The sequence below is a fragment of the Pan paniscus genome, chromosome 4 (genome assembly GCF_029289425.2).
Source record: "Pan paniscus chromosome 4, NHGRI_mPanPan1-v2.0_pri, whole genome shotgun sequence".
Classification (NCBI taxonomy): domain Eukaryota; kingdom Metazoa; phylum Chordata; class Mammalia; order Primates; family Hominidae; genus Pan; species Pan paniscus.
The window spans coordinates 48,587,325-48,613,981 of record NC_073253.2 but is presented as its reverse complement, the minus strand read 5'-3'; the positions used below and the strand labels follow the sequence as shown (position 1 = coordinate 48,613,981).

At 34.6% G+C, this 26,657-nt stretch overlaps 1 protein-coding gene across 2 annotated transcripts in view; it reads right to left on the bottom strand.

The window, feature by feature from the left end:
* Positions 1-26,657, bottom strand: part of ADAMTS6 (ADAM metallopeptidase with thrombospondin type 1 motif 6) — a 334,536-nt gene that overhangs the window by 155,845 nt on the left and 152,034 nt on the right. For both annotated transcript variants that reach the window (XM_003827427.5, XM_063604436.1), the window contains exons 8-9: positions 25,075-25,118; positions 20,446-20,551 (exon numbers count right to left, since the gene is read on the bottom strand). In XM_003827427.5, the coding sequence (XP_003827475.2) occupies positions 20,446-20,551; positions 25,075-25,118 (150 nt within the window). The remainder of the gene's footprint in view (positions 1-20,445; positions 20,552-25,074; positions 25,119-26,657) is intronic.

Sequence of the window (26,657 nt, the reverse complement as noted above, 5' to 3'; positions counted from 1 at the left end):
ACACATGGATGTGTGATATAACAGTGGTCCCCATCCTTTTTGGCACCAGGGACCAGTTTCATGGGAAGACAACTTTTCCACAGACTAGGGTGGGGTTGGTGGGGGGGTGGTGGTTTCAGGGTGATTGAAGCACATTGCATTTATTGTGCACTTTATTTCTATTATTATTACATTGTAAGATATAATGAATTAATTATACAACTCACTACAATGTAGAATCAGTAGGAGCTCTGAGCTTGTTTTCCTGCATTTAGACAGTCCCATCTAGGGGTGATGGAAGACAGTGACAGACCATCAGGCATTAGATTCTCAGAAAGAGCGGGCAATTAAGAACCCTCGCATAAGAAGTTCACAAAAGGGCTCTCGCTCCTATGAGAATGTAATCCCTGTTGATCTGACAGGAGGTGGAGCTCAGGCAGTAATGTGGGCAATGTGACAGTGCGGGGGTGGGGAGGGGGCAAAGGGGGCAGCTGTAAATACAAATGAAGCTTCCCTTGCTTACCTGCAGTTGACTTCCCACTGTGTGGCCCAGTTCCTAACAGGCCATGGTTGGGGACCCCTGTTATAATACACACACACACACACACACACACACACACACACACACACACACAGAGAGAGAGAATATTTTAAAAGAAAGTTTCTATATAGTTAAATATGCATACCTGAATATATACAGAATACTTTGTTCTACAATTTGGCAACTGATTTCTCCTCTCAGATTAACTACACAAGACAGCAGACTTGGCTTTGTAAATTGATTTGGTTCTCAAGTTTTGAAGCTCATTCTTGGAACCCTGAAAAAATTTGCTCTAAAAATAATGGTATAGCTGGGCACCGTGACTCATGCCTATAATCCCAGCACTCTGGGAGACTGAGGTGGGAGGATCACTTGAGTCCAGGAATTCCAGACCAGCCTGGGCAACTGATATGGTTTGGATCTGTGTCCCTGCTCAGATTTCATGTCAAATTATAATCCCCAGTGTTGCAGGTGGGGCGTGGTAGGAGGTGATTGGATCATGGAGGCAGTTTGGTACCACCCCCCCTTGGTACTGTCTTTGGGACAGTGAGTGAGTTCTTGTGAGATCTGGTCTTTTAAAAGTGTGTGGCACCTCCTCCCTCTCTCTCTTGCTCCTGCTCCCGCCATGTGAGATACCTCACTTCCCCTTTGCCTTCCTCCACGATTGTAAGTTCCTGGAGGCCTCCCCAGAAGCCAAGCAGATGCCAGCATCATGCTTTCTGTACAGCCTGAAGAACCGTGAGCCAATTAAGTTTCTTTTATTTAGAAATTACCCAGTCTCAGGTATTTCTTTACAGAAATGCAAGAGTGGATGAATGCAGCAACAAAGTGAGACCCTGTCTCTACAAAAAATCAAAAAGTTAGCCAGGTATGGTAGCACATGCCTATGGTCCCAGCTACATGGGAGGCTGAGGCAGAAGGATCACTTGAGCCCAGGAGGTTGCGGCTGAAGTTAGCTGTGTTCATGCCACTGCACTCTAGCCTGGGTGACAGAATGACACCATGTCTCAAAAAAAGTTAGATTGAATTGAATTAAAATAATGGTACAATTGCTATTTTATCTCTGAGAATGGCTCAGATAAGACTATTTAACCTATTTTGCACACTAAATCATTGTCTGTGAAATGAAGAATAGTATATGACAATACTGTTGGCATTAGCAATTTAGCAGAATGAAACATATTTTAAAGTTTTCTATAGAACTAGTGGTATTTAAAGAAAAGCAGATTTAACAAGGAAAAGGTAAATGAAAATAACTGGAGAAGTTCTAAGGGGGACTTTTAAGTATTATCAAAAAGTTCTATAGGTAAATGACTCTGATTTTATTTTATGTTCAAACTTAAAATTGTGTATTGTTACTTTTCTTCATAACACTACACATCCCTAGCCTAGTAATTTTGCTTTTTGTTTTGGCTCATGAATGCAAGCGGGTTAGAGGAAGTTGCTCTTGAAGTAACTGATCAAGAGTTGGAGTAAGAAAAAGAGAAAAGTGAAAAAAAAAAAGATGTTCTTCCAGGATAAGACTTTTGTTTTCATCATCACTATATCCACAATGCACAGTATCCCTTGTAATCATCTCAGTAAATCTCTGGAATTAGGTGCTCAGCAAATCTCTGAATCCAAATAAATTGTGCATCAATGAGAGACTATCTGCTGACTAACTGTAAACCATGAGAGGCAGAATTTTGGAAGCATCGTATGTGTACATACCTCCCTTAATGGTGGATAATGTAATAAAATATATAATACTATATAATAAGTAATAAAAGGGTAAAAGGGGAGAGTTTTTGGTCAAAACAAGTGGCATCATCAGTCAGAGACAAAGTGGTTACTATACAGAGACTGAGAGAAATTGTGCCATAAAAGTTGTTCATTAAATTAAGCTTCTGTAACTCAGCATCTATCAGTCTATTGACATGCATGCTTTTCTGAAATATTTTAAATATTAAAGCAGATCATTTTCTATGCAAATGATATTTTCCTTTGAAATGTCATTTAACAAAACAAAATTTCCTTATATAGGGTAAAAGCATGCTATTATAAAGGACAGAATTTATCATGCCTTTTCATTTTTTAAGATATATGAGGCAGCCCATTTGTGATCATATTTTGTGTCATTTCCTCCTATATTATATGATCCCCCTTAACACTGTGAAAATAACATAATGCATTTTGTACCACAAAATAATAGCTTACTCTTGATTTAGGTACACAATTCTTATTGGTTCTGTTGGGAGATTTGTAAGAATGGAAAGAGCAAACATAGCCTACTGAGTGTAAATTTAATTTGCATTTAGTCTGGAGATTCTTTTTAAAATCATAACAGATGTTTTCAAACCAAACAGAAGATCTGTATAGCGAAGGAAAATCTTAAAATGCCTCGTTAAATTTTTCTGTCTAAGCAATCTTAATTTTTAAACTGAAGATAATCATGTTGCTAATATATCAACATCATTGTTTTTGTTAGATAATCATGGTACTTTAAACTCTGTCAAGCATTTTGTTAAACAATCACTAGTACATAGAACATGTACTTTTAAAGTCTGCCTCCAAAGGAAAAAATAAATAGATGATCAGTCAGTTCTTCAAAGAGATAACACACATAAAATTACCAGATTAAAGAACAGTTTCCTAATGCTGTTTAATATGATTAATTTTTTCTTTAAGAAGCAACTTTTTAAAATGATGAGATAATGATAGTCTAAATTGTGCCACTGTAAAAATCTCACAGTTAAGCTTTCCCATTGGAGCAAAAAAAGAAAGAAAAGAAAAAAAACCAAGGGAATAAAAGGACATTCTTAATTTAGAATGATTTTCCATTAGAGAACTGTTCTTATACATAACTGAGCTTGACTATGAATCACTTGTTATAGTAAAGAAAAGACAGAATTTAAGGGATGTGCTCAGTCAGAACTTTCTATACCCACATCTGGCAAACATTTTTAGATTTAGTATTTACCCAATAGGATAATTATTACAATTTGCTCATGTGTTTTCTAAAACAGAGTTTGGAATTTAATTCTACTTTTGAACTTTATATGCAATCTACTTTAAAAAGTGAATTCAAGATACTGAACTTAGGTAGGAATGCATTTAATAAGGGTGGTGCCTAGCAGAATCTAGGACCTAGACTCTCCCCATACCATACACAATAATGATCACATTTGGTATAAGCACTTCTGAGTTGAAGGTTAAGTTTCCAATAGTCAAAGAAAGTACCATAACTTATTTATATCTTTTCTGCTACTACTTTACACATTTTTCTTTTCATGTCACTGTAAAGATGCCAGGTACCAGAGGAAGCTAGCTATTAGAGATATACTAACATGTTGGGGTGTATGTATGTGTGTGGGGGTATATATAATAGTCATTGCAAAGATAGGGAAGGTAGCTGGAACAAGGAAACTTTGGCCATTGTAGTCTTCCTTAGTACTATGAGAAAAATGTTGCTGAATTAGTTAATGATAGCTAAAACTCTTACCAGTCAATTAGGACAATGGTGTCTGCCTACAAATTAACTTCTTTATTTTTCTAGCAAAATGAAGAAAAATCTCTCATCAAAGTTCCCAAGTTTGAGAGTGACAAAATCTATTTCAGTAGTTTTATTATTTCTGCAACACACACACACACACACACACACACACACACACACACACACACACACACAGAGTTTATTCTGAAATTCCAGATACTTAATGCAGTAACCAGCAGACTGGACTTATCTATTTTTTGGCATTAGTCCATACTATGGCAAAAGCCTAATTATTGAAATAATTTAATTGTTAGACTTTATTTTAGTAACTTTTCTAAAGAATGTCTTTACGTTATTGTTTTAGCTATGTCTTAGCTACTACGTGAATATGTCCACATTATGTGAATGTCTACAGATGAAAATTTACATATATTGTATATATAATATGTATGTGTGTATATGTATGTGCATTTATTTATGTGTGTGAATTCATAGAGAGCATAATTTTGGCATCTTACTGGCCCTGACCAAAATTTAGTATTTATGAAAAGACAATATGGAGTACTACTTTAATAATAATAGCAATATGTTCTAATCTGAAAAATCTAAAAATTTTAAAGTGATTAAAACTTATAATGTAAATGTGGAGACATAAGAAAATAATATTATTAAGCATGATTTTACAAGTTTGGATAAAAAACTATGGCACTATATAGCTTTGAAACTTAATCAACTGACAGAGTAAAATGCTTCAGTCATGCTACATTAACTGAAAATGTTTCCATACCAGAAAAACTGAGTCCATTTGGTTCTTCCAAATAGTATAAAGACTTAAAGGAGCCACAAGTTTCATTTTAGAGTTACACTTTACAACGCAAACATGCATCATTCATTAGCAATTATTGACAGAATACCTACTACCACACATTAAACGACTGTTTACCTCAGTTCCCATTACCCAATACATCATGTCTGGCTTTCAGTTAAAAAAAATATATATAAGACATACTGAAACATGGGCAAAAAAGATAAAACAACCATCAGAACTAGATTAAATATGACACAGATTTTGGAATAAACAGACAGGGAATTTAAAATAACTATGATTAATATGTTAACAGCTTTAAAGGAAAAAGTAGACAACATGCAAGAAGAGATAGATAATTAATGTACGCAGAGTGATGAAAACTCTAAGAAAAAAGCTTTTTAATGCTAGATATCTGAAATGATGAATGTCTGAACATGCTAAGGACTGAACATGCGAAGGAAAGAACCAGTGAACTTGATAATAGGGTGAATAGAAACTTCCCAAACTGAAATACAGAGAGAAAAAAGAATCACACACATACACACATACACGCACACATCCACACCCACACCCCAGAATACACCATCCAGGAATTTTGAGACAATATCTGAAGGTGTGACTTCCATGTACATGTAATTGACATACTAGAAGGAGAAGAAAAAGAGAAGGGAGCAGAAAAGTATTTGAAGTAATAATGGCTAAGAATTTTTCAACATCAATGACAGATACCCAACTACAGATCCAGGAAGGGAAGTTCAGAAATACCAAATAGGTAAATACCAAAAAATCTGCATGTATGCATATCATATTCAAATTGCAGAAAATAAAAGACACAGAGAAAATCTTGAAAGAATACAGAGAAAAAATACACCTTACTCGTGGAGAAACAAGAATAGAAATTTCAGCTATTTCTATCAGAAACCATGTAAATTCTGTGTCCAGTGAAATTATCTTTCAAAGATTAAAGAGAAATAGAGTTTCTAAGATAAACCTAAACTAAGAGAATTCATTATCGGCAGACCTGCACTGCAAGAAATATTTTTTTAAAGCTCTTCAGGAATAGGGAAAATGACATTGCTCAGGAACTTAGGTCTATATACAGAAAGGAAGGACATCAAAAAAAGAATATCCCAATCACCCAGATTTGATCATACACCTTGTATCCTTGTATCAAAATATCACACATACCCCATAAATGCATACAACTATTATGTATCTATAAAAACTAAAAATTAAAAAACACTAAGGCTAAAATAAATTTTTCTTATTCTTAATTGATATAAAAGATAACTATTTAAAGTAATAATAGTAACAATGTATTAGTTATTACAGTAAGTGGATAAATAAAATGAAGGACAGCAATGTCATAAGGAACAGGAATGAAGAATTGGACATACATTCTTTAAATGAGCCTGCATTACACATGAGGCAATTTAGTGTTATTTGAAGGCAGACTTAGATTAGTTAGAAATTTATATATATGTACATATTAAATATATTTTGTATATAAAATTGTTATATTACAAACTCAAGAGCAGCAACTAAAATATTTTAAAGGAAGTATAATTGATATGCTAAGAGAAGAGATAAACTAGAATCATAAAATGCTCAGTTAAAACAAGAAAAGGCAGAAAAAGATAAAAAGAAACAAAATACAATAAATAGAAAAGTTACACACATGACAGATATTAATTCAATTGTCTCAATGATCACTTTAAATATGAAAGTTTTAAATATGCCAATTAAAAGCCCAAGATTGTCAGAGTGGTGAAAAATATAAGACCCAACTATATGTTGAATACCATAGAGACCTGCTATAAATATAAAGACTCAGCTAGGTTAAAAGTAAGGGATGGAAAAAGATATACCATGCTAACACTAATCTAAAGAAAACTGGGGTAGCTATATTAATGTGAGACACAGCACGCTTCAGATAAAGGAAAATTCTCATGGATAAGAATTACATTACATAATGCTAAAAGCATCAATTCTCTAAGAAGAAGAAAAAAATTCTTAGTGTGTATGCACCTAACAACCAAGTGTAAAACAAAAGTGAGTCAAAAACTTATAGAACTGCAAAGAGAAATACACAAATCCACTATTATAGTTAGAAACATTTTTTTTTTTCCTTTTTGGAGACGGAGTCTCGCTATGTCGCCCAGGCTGGAGTGCAGTAGCGCAAGCTCAGCTCACTGCAACCTCTGCCTCCCGGGTTCAGGCAATTCTCCTGCCTCAGCCTCCTGAGTAGCTGGGACTACAGGCACCCGCTGTCACACGCTAATTTTTTTGTATTTTTTAGTAGAGACGGGGTTTCACCATGTTGTCCAGGCTGGTTTCGAACTCCTGACAGGCAATCCACCCACCTCGGCTTCCCAAAGTGCTAGGATTACAGGCATGAGCCACCACACCCAGCCTATAGTTAGAAACTTTTACACCCCTTTCCAGTAATTGATAGATCAATCTTAATAAAAAGTCAGTAAGGATATATAGTTAGTTGACCTGAACAGCACTATCAATTAACTTAATCCAAATGACATTTATAGAATACTCCATCCAAAAACTGCAGGATACACATTCTAAAATGAAATATTTTTAAAATATTCAATTAATTGAAAAAGAAAATGGAACCAAAACAAATGAAAAAAGCTAGAAAACAAACAGCAATATTATCAACTAAAACCTAGTTATATCTGTAATTACATTGTATATATAAGTGAAAGAAATGATACAATTGAAAGATGAGTACTGTCAGACTGGATTTAAAAAATGACTAAACAACTATAAGCTGCTTAAAAGAAATTCACTTTAAATATAAAGATGTATGAAAGTTACAAACAGAAGAATTACAAAAGTTGTAACATGCAAACAATAAAGTGAAAGCTGGGGCCACTATATTAACAAGACAAAGAAGATTTCAGAATAAGTAATATTATTAAGGATAAAAATAAACATTTCCTTTTTCCTTTTTATAATGATAAAGAGGTTGATTCATCAAGAAGACATAATAATCATTTTTTTTTTTGAGATGGAGTCTTGCTCTGTTGCCCAGGCTGGAGTGCAATATCGCAATCTTGGCTCACTGCAACCTCCGCCTCCTGGGTTCAAGCCATTCTCCTGTCTCAGCCTCCCAGGTAGCTGAGACTACAAGCGTGTGCCATCAAGCCGGCTAATTTTTGTTATTTTTTAGAAGAGATGGGGTTTCACCATGTTGGCCAGGCTGGTCTCGAACTCCTGACCTCAAGTAATCTACCTGCCTTGGCCTCCCAAAGTTCTGGGATTACAGGTGTGAGCCACTGCGCCTGGCTGACATAAAAATCTTAAATGTGAATGCACTTAATTTAGAAACTTAAAATACTTGAAGCAAAAACTGATGGAGTGAAAAGGAGAAGTAGACAAATCTACATATGCATTTGGAGTTGTCAACACTCCTCCCTTAGTAATTGATTGATCAACTATAAAGAAAAGGTATAATACCAAACACTTGAAAAACATTATCAACAAAAGGGATCTAATTGACAATGCTAGAATACCAGGCCCAACAAGGGCAGATATACTTTTCAAGGACGAAAGATACACCCTATCTCTCACCATATACAAAAATCAAATCAAGATGGATTAAACACTTAATTAAACCTAAGACCCCAAACTATGAAATTATTACAAGAAAACATTAAGGAAAATCTCCAAGACAGTGGTCTGGGCAAAAATTTACTGAGTAATATCCCACAAGCTAGGCAACCAAAGCAAAAATGGACGAATGGGATCACATCAAGTTAAAAAGCTTCTGCACAGCAAAGGAAACAATCAACAAAGTGAAGAGACAACCCACAGAACGGGAGAAAATATTTTCAAACTATCCATCTGACAAAGGATTAATAACCAGAATATATAAAGAGCTCAAACAACTCTACAGGAAAAAAGTCTAATAACTGGATTAAAAAATAGGCAAAAGATTTGAATAGACATTTCTCAAAAGAAGATATACAAGTGGCAGGCCAGGCGTGGTGGCTCATGCCTGTAATCCCAGCACTTTGGGAGGCCGAGGCGGGTGGATCACGAGGTCAGGAGATCGAGACCATCCTAGCTAACACGTTGAAACCCTGTCTCTACTAAAAATACAAAAAAAATTAGCCGGGTGTGGTGGTGGGCCCCTGTAGTCCCAGCTACTCAGGAGGCTGAGGCAGGAGAATGGCGTGAACCTGGGAGGTGGAGCTTGCACTGAGCCGAGATGGTGCCACTGCACTCCAGCTTGGGTGACAGAGCAAGACTCCGTCTCAAAAAAAAAAAGAAGATATACAAATGGCAAACAGGCATACAAAAAGTTGTTCAATATAATTGATCATCAGAGAAATGCAAATCGAAACTACAATGAGATATCATCTCACCCCAGTTAAAATGGCTTATATCCAAAGGACAGAAAGTAACAAATGCTGGCAAAGATGTAGAGAAAAGGGAATCCTCATACACTGTTGGTGGGAATGTAAATTAGTACAGCCACTATGAAGAACAGTTTGGAGGTTCCTCAAAAACCTAAAAATAGAACTACCATATGATCCAGCAATCCCTCTGCTAGGTATATACCCAAAATAAAAGAAATCATGTTATGGAAGAGATATCTGCACTCCCATGTTTATTGCAGTACTATCCACAGTAGCCAGTTTGGAAGCAACCTAAGTGTCCATCAACAGAAGAATAAATAGAGAAAATCTGGTACATATACATAACAGAGTACTATTCAGCCATAAGAAAGAATGAGATCCTGCCATTTGCAACAACGTGGATGGAACTCGAGATCATTATGCTAAGCGAAATAAGCCAGGCACAGAGAGACAAACTTTGCATGTTTTCACTTATTTGTGGGAGCTAAAAATCAAAACAATTGAACTCACGGACATAGAGAGTAGAAGGATGGTTGCCAGAGGTTGGGAAGGTAGTTGGGGAGGGTGGGGGATGCGGGTAGGCTGGTTAATGGGTACCAAAAAAATAGAATGAACAAAACCTACTACCTGATACCACAGCAGGGTGGCTATAATCAATAATAATTTAATTATACATTTAAAATAACTAAAATAATATAATTGGATTATTTGTAATACAAAGGATACATGCTTGAGGGGTTGGATACCAAAATTCTCCATGATGTGATTATTATGCATTGCACACCTGTATCAAAACATCTCATGTATCACATAAATATATATATCAACTATGTAAATACAAAAATTAAAAATAAGGATGTGAGACACATTCATCAAGGTAGAACATATGATAGACCATGAGGCATATTTCAATATTAGAAAGATTAAAATCAGAGTATATTATCTAATCACAATCCAAGAAGAAACCACACACGAAAAATTTTTAACTGAATGAAAATAAAAATACAGTATAATAAAATTTGTAAAATGCTGCTAGAGGGCATACAAAGAAATTTATAGCTGTTAAGTGCTAATTTTATGAAAGAAGAGATGTCCAAAATCAACCATTCAAACTTCTCTCTTAAAAACGTTTTTAAATAAAGGACAAATGAAACCCAAAGTAACAACTAGTAAGGAAATAATAAGAAGTAGACAATGAAATAGAAAATGAGCAAACAGGCTAGGTGTGGTGGCTCGGGCCTGTAATCCCAGCACTTTGGGAGGCTGATGTGGAAGGACTGCTTAAGCTCAGGAGTTGGAGACCAGCCTGGGAAACATGGTGAAACCCCGTATCTACCAAAAAAAAAAAATTATATATATATATATATATATATATAAAATATATATATACATATATATAAAATATATATATACATATATATAAAATATATATATACATATATATAAAATATATATATACATATATATAAAATATATATATACATATATATAAAATATATATACTATATATAAAATATATATATATGCAAAAATACAAGAAAACAAAAATTAGCTGGGTGTGGTAGCACAAGGCTGCAGTGAGCCAAGATTGTGCCACTGCACTCCAGCCTGGGTGACAGAGCAAGACTCTGTCTCAAAAACAAAAAAAAAGGAAAGGAGGGAGGGAGGGAAGGAAGGAAGGAAGGAAGGAAGGAAGGAAGGAAGAGAGGAAGGAAATGAGCAAACAATAGAGAATATCAATGAAACCAAAAGGTTTTTTGTTTGTTTGTTTTTCTGAGAAGGAGTTTCACTCTTGTTGCCCAGGCTGGAGTGCAATGTTGTGATCTTGGCTCACTGCCATCTCTGCCTCCTGGGTTCAAGTGATTCTCCTGCCTCAGCCTCCCGAGTAGCTGGGATTACAGGCGTGTGCCACCACACCTGGCTTATTTTGTATTTTTAGTAGAGACGGGTTTCTCCTTGTTGGTAAGGCTGGTCTCGAACTCCCCACCTCAGGAGATCCACCTGCCTCAGCCTCCCAAAGTGCTAGGATTACAGGCGTAAGCCATCGCGCCTGGCCACCAAAAGATGTTTCTTAAAAACAGAACAATAAAATCAATAAACCTATAGCTAGACTGATCAAGAAAAAGAGGAGAAAACAAATTGTACATATCAGGAATAAATGAGGGAATATAATTATTTACAGGCATTAAAAAACAACAGCGTATCACAAATGTTAATAAATTTGGCAATTCAGCTGAAATTGAGTAATACTTGAAAGACATAATTACAAAACAAGGACTCAGAAGATTTAGAAAATGTTATCCTATATCTAATAAGGAAATTAAATTTTTAATTAAAAATCTTCCCACAATAAAAATTCTAGGCTCCAATGACGTCATTGATGAATTCTAAAAATATTTAAAGAAAAAATAACATTAAATATACAAACTATTCCAAAAAATAGAAAAACCATTTTATTTTCTCTCTTTTTTTTTTTTACTTTTAAGTTCAAGGGTACAAGTGCAGGTTTGTTACATAGGTAAATTTGTGTCATGGGGTTCTGTTTTATAGGTTATTTCCCTGACTAATACATCCAGGTTTAAAAAGCCTAGTACCTGTTAGTTGTCTTCCCACTCTCTACCCTCCAAAAGGCCCCAGTGTCTGTTTTCCCTCTTTATGTGTCCATATGTTCTCATAATTTAGCTCCCACTTATAAATGAGAACATGTAGTATTTGGTTTTCTGTTCCTATGTTAGTTTGCTGAGAATAATGGCCTCCGGGTCCATCCAAGTCCCTGCAAAGGACATGATCTCATTCTTTTTTATGGCTGCATAGTATTCCATGGTGTGCATGTACCACATTTTCTTTATCCAGTCTGTTATGGATGGCCATTTAGGTTGATTTCATGTCTTTGCTATTGTGCATAGGGCTGCAATGAACATACATGTGCATTTGTCTTTGTAATGGAGTGATTTATATTCCTTTGGGTATATACCTAGTAATGGGAATGCTGGGTTGAATGGTATTTCTGTCTTTAGATCTTTGAGGAATCGCCACACTGTCTTATACAATGGCTGAACTAATTTACACTCTCACCAACAGTGTATAAGCATTCCTTTTTCTCCACAACCTCACCAGCATCGGTTAATTTTGACTTTTTAACAATAGCCATTCTGACTGGTTTGAGGTGTTATCTCACTGTGGTTTTGATTTGGATTTCTCTAATTATCAGTGATGTTGAGCTTTTTTTTCATATATGTATGTATGTATGTCTTGTTTGAAGTGTCTGTTCATGTCCTTTGCCCAATTTTTAATGGGGATTTTTTTTTCTTGTAAATTTGTTTAAGTTCCTTATATAGGCTGTATATTAGACCTTTGTTAGATGCATAGTCTTCAAAAATTTTCTCCCATTCTGTACACTGTCTGTTTGCTCTGTTGGTAGTTTCTTTTGCTGTACAGAAGTTCTTTAGTTGAATTAAATCCCATTAGTCAATTTTTGCTTTTGTTGTAATTGCTTTTGGCATCTTCATCATGAAATCTTTGCACATGTCTATGTCCTGAATTGTATTGCCTAGGTTGTCTTTCAGGGTTTTATAGTTTTGGGTTTTACATCTAAGTCTTCAATCCATCTTTTTCTTTTCCTTTTTTTTTTTTTTGAGACAGAGTCTCGCTCTGTCACCCAGGCTGGAGTGCAATGGCACGATTTCAGCTCACTGCAATCTCTGCCTCCCAGGTTCAAGCAATTCTCCTGCCTCAGCCTCCCAAGTAGCTGGGACTACAGGCATGTGCCACCATGCCTGGCTAATTTTTGTATTTTTAGAAGAGATGGGGTTTTGCCATCTTTGCCAGGCTGCTCTCAAACTCCTGACCTCAGGTGATTCACCCGCCTCAGCCTCCCAAAGTGTTGGGATTACAGGTGTGAGCCACCGTGACTAGCCTTCAATCCATCTTGAGTTAATTTTTGTGTATGGTGTACAGAAGGGGTCCAGTTTCAATCTTCTACATATATGGCTAGCCAGTTATCCTAGCAACATTTATTGAAAAGGGAATCCTTTCCCCATTGCTTGTTTTCTTCAGGTTTGTTGAAATCAGATAGTTGTACGTGTGCAGCCTTATTTCTGAGTTCTCTATTCTGTTCCATTGGTCTATGTGTCTGTTCTTGTACCAGTACCATGCTGTTTTGGTTACTGTAGCCCTGTAGCACAGTTTGAAGCCAAGTAGCATGATGTCTCTAGCTTTGTTCTTTTTGCTTAGGATTGCCTTGGCTATTTATTCAGGCTCCATTTTGGTTCCATATGAATTTTAAAACTGTTTTTTCTAGTTCTGTGAAGAATATCAATGGTAGCTTAATGGGAAAAGCACTGAATCTGTAAATTTACATGCAGCATGGTCATTTTCTTGTTATTGATTCTTCCTATCCATGATCATGGAATGTTTTTCATTTGTCTGTGTCATCTCTGATTTCTTTGAGCAGTGGTATGTAGTTTTTTTTTTGTAGAGATCTTTCACCTCCCTAGTTAGCTGTATTCCTAGGTATTTTATTCATTTTGTGGCAATTGTGAATGAAAGTTCATTCCTGATTTGGCTCTTGGCTTAACTATTGTTGGTCTATAGGAATGCTAGTGACTTTTACACATTGATTTTTTATCCTGAGAGTTTGCTGAAGTTGTTTATCAGCTTAAGAAATGTTTGGGCTGGGATGATGGGGTTTTCTAGATATAGGATCATGTCATCTGCAAACAGGGATAGTTTGACTTCCTCTCTTCCTATTCGAATGCCGTTTATTTCTTTCTCTTGCCTGACTGCCTGGCCAGAACTTCCAATACTATGCTAAACAGGAGTGGTGAGAGAGGGCACTTTTGTCTTATGCCAGTTTTTGTGGGGAATGCTTCTAGCTTTAGCCCATTCAGTATAATGTTGATTGTGACTTAACCCATTTTATAAGACAAACTTTATTCTGATACCAAAACTGGACAAAGGCATTAAAAGAAAATTACAAACCAACCAACTTTATTTATTTATTTATTTTTAATTTTATTATTATTATACTTTAAGTTTTAGGGTACATGTGCACAACATGCAGGTTTGTTACCTATGTATACATGTGTCATGTTGGTGTGCTGCACCCATTAACTCGTCATTTAGCATTAGGTATATCTCCTAATGCTATCCCTCCCCCCCCCCCACCCCACAACAGTCACCAGTGTGTGATGTTCCCCTTCCTGTGTCCATGTGTTCTCATTGTTCAGTTCCCACCTATGAGTGAGAACATGGCAGTGTTTGGTTTTTTGTCCTTCCAATAGTTTGCTGAGAATGATGGTTTCCAGCTTCATCCATGTCCCTACAAAGGACATGAAATCATCTTTTTTATGGCTGCATAGTATTCCATGGTGCATATGTGCCACATTTTCTTAATTCAGTCTATCATTGTTGGACATTTGGGTTGGTTCCAAGTCTTTGCTATTGTGAATAATGCCGTTATAAACATACGTGTGCATGTGTCTTTATAGCAGCATGATTTATAATCCTTTGGGTATATACCCAGTAATGGGATGGCTGGGTCAAATGGTATTTCTAGTTCTAGATTCCTGAGGAATCGCCACACCAACTTCCACGATGGTTGAACTAGTTTACAGTCCCACCAACAGTGTAAAAGTGTTCCTATTTCTCCACATCTTCTTCAGCACCTGTTGTTTCCTGACTTTTTAATGATCGCCATTCTAACTGGTGTGAGATGGTATCTCATTGTGGTTTTGATTTGCATTTCTCTGATGGCCAGTGATGATGAGCATTTTTTCATGTGTTTTTTGGCTGCGTAAATGTCTTCTTTTGAGAAGCGTCTGTTCATATCCTTTGCCCACTTTTTGATGGGGTTGTTTGTTTTTTTCTTGTAAATTTGTTTGAGTTCATTGTAGATTCTGGATATTAGCCCTTTGTCAGATGAGTAGATTGCAAAAATTTTCTCCCATTCTGTAGGTTGCCTGTTCACTCTGATGGTAGTTTCTTTTGCTGTGCAGAAGCTCTTTAGTTTAATTAGATCCCAATTGTCAATTTTGGCTTTTGTTGCCATTGCTTTTGGTGTTTTAGACATGAAGTCCTTGCAAACCAACCAACTTTTTAAAGCAAATTGTGCTGAAGTTACTGGATATTCATATGGAAAAAAGATGAACCTCAATCTATACCTCCTACTATACATAAAAATTAAAATGGACCATAGATCTAAATATAAAAGCTAGAAGTATAAATCTTCTCCAGGAAAATATCCTCACAATCTTGAAATATGCAAAGCTTTTTTAGGACACAAAAAGCAAACCACAGAAGAAAAATTTTAAGTTACACTTCATCAAAATTTTAAGTTTCTGCTTTTCATAAGGCAACAATTTAAAAAGTAAACAGGAAGCAACAGATGAGAAAATATGATATATACACATATATAAACTATATATGTTTTATGTTATATATTATGGATAAATATATATGTTACATGTTATATATATAATGGATAGAAGTCTTTATCATATTTATATGTGTATATATACACACATAATATACACATAAATATGATGAAGACTTTTATCCATAATACAGTTCAATAAGAAAAGAACAACCCAGTTTTTTAAAGTGGGAAAAGGATTTGAACAGACACTTCAAAGAAGATATATGAGTTATGTATATGAAGCACATGAAAAGATGCTCACCATCACTAACTTCATTAAACACCATGCTACCAACCGTATCATCCAAGAGAAATGAAAGCTTACATCAGTACAAATAGATATGAACAGATGTGCATAATAGTTCTATTCATAATAGCACAAAACTAAAAACAACCAGAAAAGTGATATGTGATATGGATTACTATTCAGAAAAAAAGTGAACTACTGATAGACACAACAACACAGATGGCTCTCCAAAAACCTTATGCTCAGCGGAAATACCTAGACACAAAAGAGTATCCACTGAGTAATTCCGCTTAAATGAAACTATAGAAAAGCAAGCCTAATCTATAGTGGTAAAAAGGAGATCCATGGTTGTCTGGGGATGGAGGAGTGGGGAGGAGGGTAGAAATTAACTGTAAAGGGGACTTTTTCAGGTAATAGAAATGTTCATATCTTGATTGTGGTGGTGGGACATGGTTATACACCTTTGCCAATGCTCACTGAACCATATACAGAATGGGTGCATTTTTAATGTATGTAAATTACATCTAAATAATGTTTTAAAATGTACTTATGGGAAAGCAAACTATTCTAGAAAATATTTCCTAATTCATTTTATAAAACTAACATTAAAACTCATCTCCTAACTAATCTACAGAGAGAATTCCTATGGTTGAGACAAGATACTGATATTTACTTCCTAAAGCAAGACCAATATATCCCTATAGCTTTCAATATAACTTTTTTTTTTTTTAAACAGTGTCTTGGCCTGTCACCCAGAATGGAGTGCGGTGGCATGATCACGATCACGGTTCACTGCAGCCTTGATCTTCTGGGCTCAGCTATCCTCCCACCTCAGCCTCTCAAGTAGCTGGGACTACGGTGCATGCCACCACACCTTGCTAATTTCTATATTTTTTGTAGGGACAGAGTTTGGCCATGTTACCCAGGCTGGTCTCCAATGCCTGGGCTCAAGCAATCCTCCACCTTGGCCTCTCAAAATGCTGGAATTACAGGCATGAGCCACAGTGTCTGACTACAAATTGTAATACTTTAAAAATTCTCTCAATATTAGAGTTAAAGTTCACTCAATCATGATTAATAAATGAGTTAAGCCACACCTAAACAATGTATGATCTTAGAACTCATTTTGTGGAAAAAATCAGACATATACAATAGTAGAAACAGTGGCATAATGAACTGCCATAAACACATCATCAAGATAATAAAATTCAAGATGTTGCTATTCTTGTTTTCTCTTTCTTTTTTTCCTTTCTTTTAAAAGAAAATCCTGGACATCATGTCACTTCAGTCTCACATACTTCAATATGCATTCATAACCAAAAAATGAGTATTTTTAAGACCGCTTGTTAAGATTATTTGGTTTTGTACAGTTTAGATACACTAGATAGCTTTCTCAATATACTAGATGTCTGGCTGAATTCTTGCCACCCCTCTTTGACATTATAATCTTTTCAACTTATAAAATTCATGGCAACTACATAATTAATTTTTAAAATCTATCAAAGAACATTCTTTCCTATAAGGTTTCATTAAGTGCCTTTGGCTTATAGCCTATATTAAACCTAGACATGTCATTTAAATATAGTATAAACCTCAATTTTTCATTTGACAAGGAAATAAATTTCTTGTTTTCACAAAAGGATGGAGAGAATGGAGAGAAATAAAAGTGGTCACTAAGGCTTAGCCAAAGAAAATGTTATCTCACAGCTATTTTAAATAGATATTATATCCCTACACAAGTAAACACTGGGTGCAAAACCATATTCTACACAATTTAAAGAAAGGGAGAAAATATTCACACAGTCTAGTTACTCAGTAGGGGCTCTTCTCAGTAGTTTATGGTCAAATATTCTTCACTGTAATTAATCTCCTGATATCATCACGTCACTTAACATCCATCTCATAAAGGATACAAGTCACAAAAAATCAGTATACTTCACCTGAAAATATATTGGATATATTTACTATGGCTACTGCTTTGGTTCAGGAAGAATAGAGATCACTGTATTTTAATGATGACATGAATTGTGCCAGAGTTGACCGCTAAGTCCCTAAAGGCTAAACCCTAAGATCTTAAAAGAAAGTAAAGGGATCTTCACATATGAAACAAATTTTCCCTAATTGACCAAATAATAATTTGACATATTGAAAAAAATAGTATGTTGATATAGTTTGGATGTTTGTTCCCTCTAAATCTCATATTGAAATGTGATCCCAAATACTGGAGGTGGGGCCTGGTGGGAGGTATTTGGGTAATGGGGGCAGATCCCTCATAATTGGCTTGGTGCCTTCCTGGGGAGAATGAATGAATTCTTGCTCTATGAGTTCACATGAGAGCTGGTTGTTTAAAAGAGCACAGCATCTCCCTTGCTCCCTCTCTTGCCATGTGGTGCACTGGCTCCTGCTTTGCCTTCCACCACAAGTGGAAGCTTCCTGAGTCCCTCACTAGAAGCAGATGCTGGCAATATGCTTCTCATACAGCCTGCAGAACTGTGAGCCAAATAAACCGCTTTTTAAAATGAGTTACTCAGACTTAGGTATTCCTTTAGAGCAACACAAAACAGACTATATATGCTAAACACATCTGCCCAGTTGTCTGGGGAAGGGGGATAGAAACATGGTGATAAACTGGACATGGGGAAAAACCTATTTTTTTTTTTGCCTGTCAAACAACATTTTTAAATGGAAGCATTTTTCTGGCTCTCAATCCAAGGATTTTGTGGAATTTTTTACCCATTTTTAACACTCATACTTTCAAACAAGAGTTAACTGTGAAACAAAGTTACTCCAAGATACATAAAACTTCAGAGGTATATTCTATTTCTCTTTCACAATTTTTCTACATAAGGTACAAGCCATTCATTGTAGGAAGAATTGAAAGGATTTACCTATAAGGCCAACAACAACAACAAAATCTAGGAAACCTGGGAAGTTGCCCAATCAGAATCTTCATAAAAGATACAAAGAAAGATAAACCCTTACCTCAGCTATTTAAGTACGTACATACAAGAATGGAATGTGAAATGTGTGTGTTGACATTGACTAACTTGTGACTACATAAGATAATAGTGTTTTCACATACACAGTGTTCACCCACTGTATGTTACTTTTCCTAACCTTCCAATTTAACTGAATCTAACAGAACCTAATAAATTCAGTTTGATTGCATAAGAGTATGACAGTCATTAATTAGCCAGATTTTTAAGTGAATTAAAGATAAACTGCTTGGTTAAGGGGGCCTTTTCCTTTTATTCACCTGATGTTTATTACAATGGAAAGTAGAATACCAATATTTTTAAGTCTTCATTAAGAGTGTAATACTGACTTTTCCTGTGTCTGAATCAAGCCGGGTTTGAAACTTGCTGTTTATTTAAGTTTACACCTAAATCATATCAACTTGATAAAATTTGATTGCAATTTTGAAATAATGCAGCCGACTGACCCAATTTTACTCTCCACTTCAACAACAACAAAAAAGCTGAACTACAGATTTACCTCAGGAATTACCTCTGAGGTAAGTATATAAAAAACATTGATTTTTATTTGTTCTTTTTCCCCTATCTATGACGCCACCAAAAAAGCAGAATATAAAACTTAAATTCTACAAATGTCAGGAGTTCTTGCAAGTAAGCTGGTTGTTTTAGCTAAAAATGCTTGACTAACATTTTAAAGTTTTCTCTCATTTTTTGTTAGCAGATATAATTAGTCATTTGCTAAATGTCAACTGTTTCTGTTTTAGAAGAGCTTTCCTGCTAAAAAAAAAAATCCTGTTAGTAAATTGGAAGCTCGTTTGTTTAGTTTTTACCTTTATAAAAGCATCAGAATCAGCTTAGAAATTGACTAATTGAGGCAAGCCATCTTTCAGTCAAATTTCAACACAAATGTTGAAATTTTTTAAAAAAGTATTATCAAGCTTCTCTTCCTCCACATGAATAGGCTTTCATATTACTACTGCCTGTTGTTTAAAATTTTTTAAATGGTATTTTTTGCATGGGTGTGGGGCAGGGTACATAAGATAGTTTTTCCTTTGGCACAGGTTCACTTAAAACAAACATTAAAACCTTCAGGTCCTCCTAGAAAGAAAGGAGGATGGTATCGTGTACTTCTTGCAGTTTTTTTTTTTTTTTTTTTTTTATCAATGACATACAAATGCACCTGAAAATACAAGTTACATAGCAATGTCTGCACAAACTTTATGCCTGGAAAAGGGATGCTGACAGCTGTATGAAGAGTGAAAACTAAAAATACATTTTATGGTAGTGATGTCTATGATTTTAAAATATATATGCATTGTCACTTGAGGAAAAGAAAGATCATTTAAATAACTGGACTTTATAAGGAAACAGGTATTGAGGAGACTGAACAAAAACTTAAATGTGGTGCATTCACCACTGACGATACTACTCTTTGAATAACAAAGATTATCTAACAAGTCTCCAGTTCTTCAGATGATTTATCCCAATACCCACAATAATAACATCATCTATTGGAATCAGACAAAAAGGTAGTAAAATAAGGTTCAGCACAGCCTTTCCATACAGTAGTTACAAGTTGCTCAAGAGCGGAGTTCTAAAATTTATTTTGATTTTCTTAAACTCACTCACTTGTGACCAATCTCATGTGCAATGGTAAAAGCTGAACCCAGGCCAATGTCTTCATTAATGCTGCAGCTCCTTTCAGGCTCACACATTCCAGCCACAGAGGCCAAGCCTGAATAAACAGAAAGAGACACAAAGGGTCAAGCCAAGGTGTTTCAGTCTTTAAAAGCCTATACTTATAAATGCCTGGATTCTTTTTAATAACCTCCATGCACAGAAGGAGCCGTTGGCAAAAGGTTAACTTTCTAGTCATTTGCAAAATCACTGGGGGGAATTTCACTTTGCCGGCTAGACATTAATATTTTTTGAACTGCAGTCAGTGCTGGAAAATGTCTAGACTAGGGGTTAGATTTATAAATTTTACTTCTGGTAACTTGGGACCACCTAGTAACTTGAGCCAGAAGAGGGAATTCAAGAAAGCATTTCTATTTTAACATTCTTCAGGCTGTAGAAAGCAAAATATATCCACATTATTTTTCTAAAGAGATCTGTTTAAGTTTAGTGGGTTCATAAAAATACACAAGCAACTTTCTAGTTACCAAAAAAAGGGGGAATCCCAAATTATTTTTTAAGTGATATTTTTATTAAAAAATAAAATGAATGATTCAAAAGATGGAAAGGAGAGCTGTTAAAGATGGGAGGTTTTTGCATTTTTTTAATCTCAAATTAATCCTGACAGTGATGCAACAATTTCTTTTAGTATTTTAATAGGAGGAAAGTCATTCACACATTCAGTGTCGTTTTTCCTCTCTCCTATCCCTTACTTCAATGCATTAGAGTTTTACTAATAAAGCAAATACTATGGTGTTAATTCGCTGATTCCAGTGAAATGTTATGTTACTCAAGGTATTCTCCCCTTGGGGATTTTAGTATGTAAAAGTTTTAATATTTACTTTCAAATGAATATCATGCTGTGTGAAATACTACAGAACTTTAAAACAGTGCTTAAAAAAAGAATTTTTGTGCAAAAGCAAAAATGTCATCTCTTATAAGGAAACAGATGCCAAATCATACTTCATGCACACAGAAACAAAAAGTTATTTAGAAGAAGTTGAAGGGGAAGTAGGAAAAACATTTTTTATGGTCAGTAGTCTACTATCATCACCCAAACATTAATAATTACTTTCCCACCAAAAGTGATTTCGATTCAATTCAATGAATATTTATTGAATACAATAAGCAATGTTCTGTGCTAGGTATAATTTCCCAGCTGTACTAATTAGAAACAATAAATGGTATTCAATCCATATTTTTACTGACAAGAAAGCTCTAGAAGTTGTGTTTCTCTGTATTTTCTAATATGAGTATCAACAGCTACATTGGAACAGAGATGAGATTAATGCTGGATTTGCTAATAGATCGTTTGCTTTTCCTACTGTTTTCTGCGAGACAGGCAAGAGTTGGGGAGGGAGTTGATTTCTGCCTCACAGAGTTATAAATACTGGTGATACCCCTGGGCTGCCCTTCCATTCATTAGAGGTATTGGGACCTGAAAAAGAGAATGTAAAAAGTGGAGCAGGATAACTTATTTTTTTGTTTCAGTTAATTTTTGGTTAATATTTAATATTTGTTTAAATATTTAAAATATTTTAATGAATGTCATTTCCAATCTCCACTGAGAGAAAGAGACAGACACACACAGTGAATTTTACTTTTATTTTGAGAAAAATAAAATGAGAAGTAGAATAGGAAAATACCTGAAATCTTTTTTTTAAAATTGCATTATATTATCTGGCTTTAAGTTATTTGGTTCAATGTGGCCTATTATATGGGAAGAACAAAGCCACTCTGAATACTGTTTCTGTTTTGACCTTTATGAAATGTATGTTTTTTCAAAAGAAAAGCAGAATTACTAAGAATAATTATTGTTAAATTAATGTTTCTTACATTTCCCAAAATCTATTATTCCATGGGTTAGCTTTTGGGTTTTGTTGTTGTTGTGTCGTTTTTTGGTATGTGCCATGTGGCTGTATTTTCAATTGAGAATTCTCAATGACTCCTCAAGGTGTATTTACAAGCACAGATTTACTTCTGCCATCTTATATAAAATTATTATCTCTGCTAGAACAACAACTTCAGAAAGAATATACTTGGAAAATTCCTACTTATTGAAATATAAAGCTAAATCTTAACTAAAATGAAAGTATTTTAAATGCTAATGTATTTTCACAACCCCCCACAATTTTCTGTATACCTATAAAATTGAGACTGTCAAAATTCTTATGTGCGATTGTGTTAATGGCGATTTGATAACTATTTCGGTCATTTAGGTTTCCTCAGCTTGATGGCCACAGTTTGCACCCTTAAGCCTACTTAGCCATGTTACAATTGGTCATCAGAATTATTAAGCAAAAGACTATGGAAAAATCAGTATAAAAACCAATATGAAAGTGACTAGAATACAACTTAAAAAGTAATCTGCTCAATTCTGTACTGATAATATATTTTCCATAGATGAAGTTAAAACGTGTGTGTGTATATACATATATATGCAGCTCATTCAGTTTTCACAAGAAGTAGTATAAAAACAATATACAAGTTTATAATTTGAAAAATAACTTATATTGAGCTTGAAAGTGCATTCACACATATCTATTAATGTACTGATTCTATAAATTAATAAACTATCAAAGTTAGAACACATTATTTTGAGAAAAATAAAATGAGAAGTAGCATAGGAAAACACCTCAAATCTTTGCCAATAATGACAATCAAAATACTAGGCAGTACTCAAAATACTTTATTTCTCAAAATACTTTATTTATCAAAATAAAAGTAAAATTCACTGTGTGTGTGTCTTACTAATGTCATTAGGTTGGTGCAAAGTAATTTGCACCAATCTAATACAATGAACAGCATATGTAAATAACCTACCTTCAAAAAGCAGAATATATATATAGGGAGAGACAGTGAGGGTATATATATATATATATATAGAGAGAGAGAGAGAGAGTGTGTATATGTGCAAATGTGTATATGTGTGTATATACACATTTCTTCAAATATAGATACACTAGAAAAATACTAGCTTTGGCTAATATGTGCACCTGATTTGAGGTCTAGTGTCTATTATATCTAAAATTGACTGAACACTTAATAAATACTTAGAGAATCTGTGAACAGTAAATATGGGGGGTAAGTTTAAAAGAATAGGCAATTTCTACATTAAATAATACCAGTTCATTTTTATAAACCTCTTTACTAAATACATCTACATTTTTTTCCTTAAACGATTTTAACCATGTCCATGTAGCATAAGGGCAGATATTACTCCTACATCATAGATAACAAAATTGAGGAACAAAGAGCTTAAATACACTGTAAAAGTTAATGTACTGAAACTGTCAAAGCCAGTTGTTAGTTCCCAGTTCAGAGTCCCCTCTGTTGGATTATGTTGGTCTTGTTAGCTTAAAACACTACAAAGTAAATCTTTTTGATGTGAGCTCGCTCAGCAAAGAGAGCTCTGTCTCCATTATGCTTTTTAACTAGCAAGCTTCTCCATAGTTAATACTCAGCATTGGCTATTTGAGATTTCTTCTTCAGCCATAAATCCTAAGGGAAATGGGTAGGAGAAGCCTGGGAAGTCAGGTAACATTATCAAGAGAAATTTTAGTTTCCAAAGAGATATTTCACTGAACTTCCCAGGCAGTTGGATAACACTTTTCCTCCTACATCTACTTTAATTTGATCTTCGCAAAATGCTTGTGAGGTGCATAGGAATCAATTTCATAACTATTGTTTTACAGATAAGAAAATTGAGACTTGTCATAGAGAAACTAGAGAATTCATCTTCAGTTGTTTACCTTCTGAGTCTGTAAAAAGTCTCTATGACCTTAAAAATTTGAGAAAAAAAGCTTCTGTCCTTTAAAATAACTTTAGTTGCTTAATAATTTAGACTACTGGAGAGCTACCTTTTTTGCCCATTTGTATTTGCAGTTAACTATGAAATTATGCTCTGTAACAATGTGTAATTTTTAAAATTCTAGAATACTATAAAAATGCTTTTAAAAAGACAAATGACCCTTAGGGAGCACAAGAAAGATAATCCTGTCCTCTCTTTTCACCTGTGGCTATAATATTTTATAAGATTATTTTTTGTTGTTGTTGTTTGGGTAGTATAAAATTTCCAATACTATCTTAATTTATGGGGCTATACTTTTTCCACAAAATTGTACCAAAAGAAGTATTGTTCTTGGTGCCTCCTCATTAAGTATCCTTAGTTGTGTTTTTTTTTTCCTTTCCTTTTCTAGCCTGAAATTTCAAGATGTTGACTGCTTTCATTTACTCTCACAATCTTGGTATTTCTAGAAAATACATTACAGAGATGGATTATATGAACATGAGTGATAACCTCGATTTATAATTCTTTAATGAATTTGAATCATATTCTAAGTTAATTTTAATAATCATTCCAGTTGTCAAAAAAGCCAGTGAAATTTATATAATATTTATGATGGTAATAAATATTTGTTTCCTAGTAAATGACATATCCACAAAGGCTGGGTGTAACAGGTTTTAGGATTTCAGATGTACAGAAAGGAAAATGACCAAATTAATAATAAAGATTAAAGTCATTGGTCCAAAAAGACAATCAGAACCATTCTACCTTTATTAAAAAAAAAAAAAAAAACTTACCCAGTGTTCCACAGGGCTTATTTTTATAAGTGCAGATATCATATCTATGGAGAAAACAGAGATGAAATTTGTAATCTGATCAGATTTGTAACATATTTTTCTATATTCATCATACTTCTCTCCTGAAGTTGTCAGACCACAATTAATGCAATTATGAGCAATCAACTGGAGTGTCAGCATTTTCAGCACTCTACAGTGCTGAGGGACACCACAGGCAGCACTACACTCACAGCCTCTGGCTGCAAGCCAATAGAACACCTGCCAGTAAGAAAGAAAGGTTAAAGTGGATTTTTGTAATCGCAAGTTCCATAAAACTATCTGCCATACTGTTTTGAAGCTAGAGTACCTTCTCTGCAGACTGTTAATACTTCTGCAAAACGCAAAGAGGTGGCTTCTTATTTCCAATCTCCTTTGAACCTGTGGGAATAGGTTTTGTTACAGACACAGACTGCATTTTATACTTCTGAGCTATAGGCACTATTTGGAGTTGCTTTAACTCTAGCACAGGTTCTTGTTAAAGAAAAAAAGATATTGTAATACAACAATGGGAATAAAATTGATATTACATATTTCTCCTAGTTGTACACCAGCAAATTAGCATGGCTAAAATACAAATATTTTTAAGTGATTTTACAACAGGCTAAATGAATCTCTCAATAGAAAGCTTCCCTAATGTTGATCAGATTTATTCTATACCATGCTGCATTATAACTCAATACAAAATATTGAGTCCATAATGTTGCATATTTTAAAAATATTACATTTCGAATCCTGTCAATATTGATATAAACATTTATTTTAAGCATTTTCAGTATATCCTTGTAAACATTTTTAAAACCAAAAGTATTTAAAGTTTATAAAGTGAGAGTAAAAAATAAATGTAAAAGGCTAAAAATTTTTATTTGCCTCTGTTTTATGCTAGAAGCGAAAAGATTTCAGTTAAAAAGTAAAGCTTCACAAACTACAGGGAAATTCAAGTTGTAAGAGTTCTCTTTTATTGTATATAAATAACGATTAGTCAATATTAGTAGGGGAGAGGCTTAGCAAATAATCCCATTCTTACTTATCAATCACCAGACTAAATTGTATATTATAACCAGCCATATCACTGGGTTGTTGAACTCATTAAAATTTCTGGAGATACCCTCTGTCTATCTTTAGAATTTCAAACTCTTCATCCTGCTCATTTTACATTTGAGGAAAGGGATTTTCTTTTCCTCTTGCATAAACTTCTCTTCTGACCATTCACATATTCATCCTCTCTATTTCTTCTTTTGTAATTGGTAAGCCATGGGACTGCAATGCTTGGAACACCCTCAAATGTAAGATATAGAGAGGGTACCAGTGTACTCATCGAAGCACCATAAAGTATATTCTTGGTGTCACAGTCAATTTATCTTGCAATCATAGTGTGTTATGCCTATTGTTACATAGCCACAACCTTTTCTAGCAGTCTTCAAGAAAACGTAAAGGAAGACTTTTCATGGTAATGCAGATACAGATGTTTCAATAGAATCTATTTCTAAATCTCCAAGTTCCACAGTGCCCTTCCTAAAACTGGTCTACCAGTTTGCTGAACATTT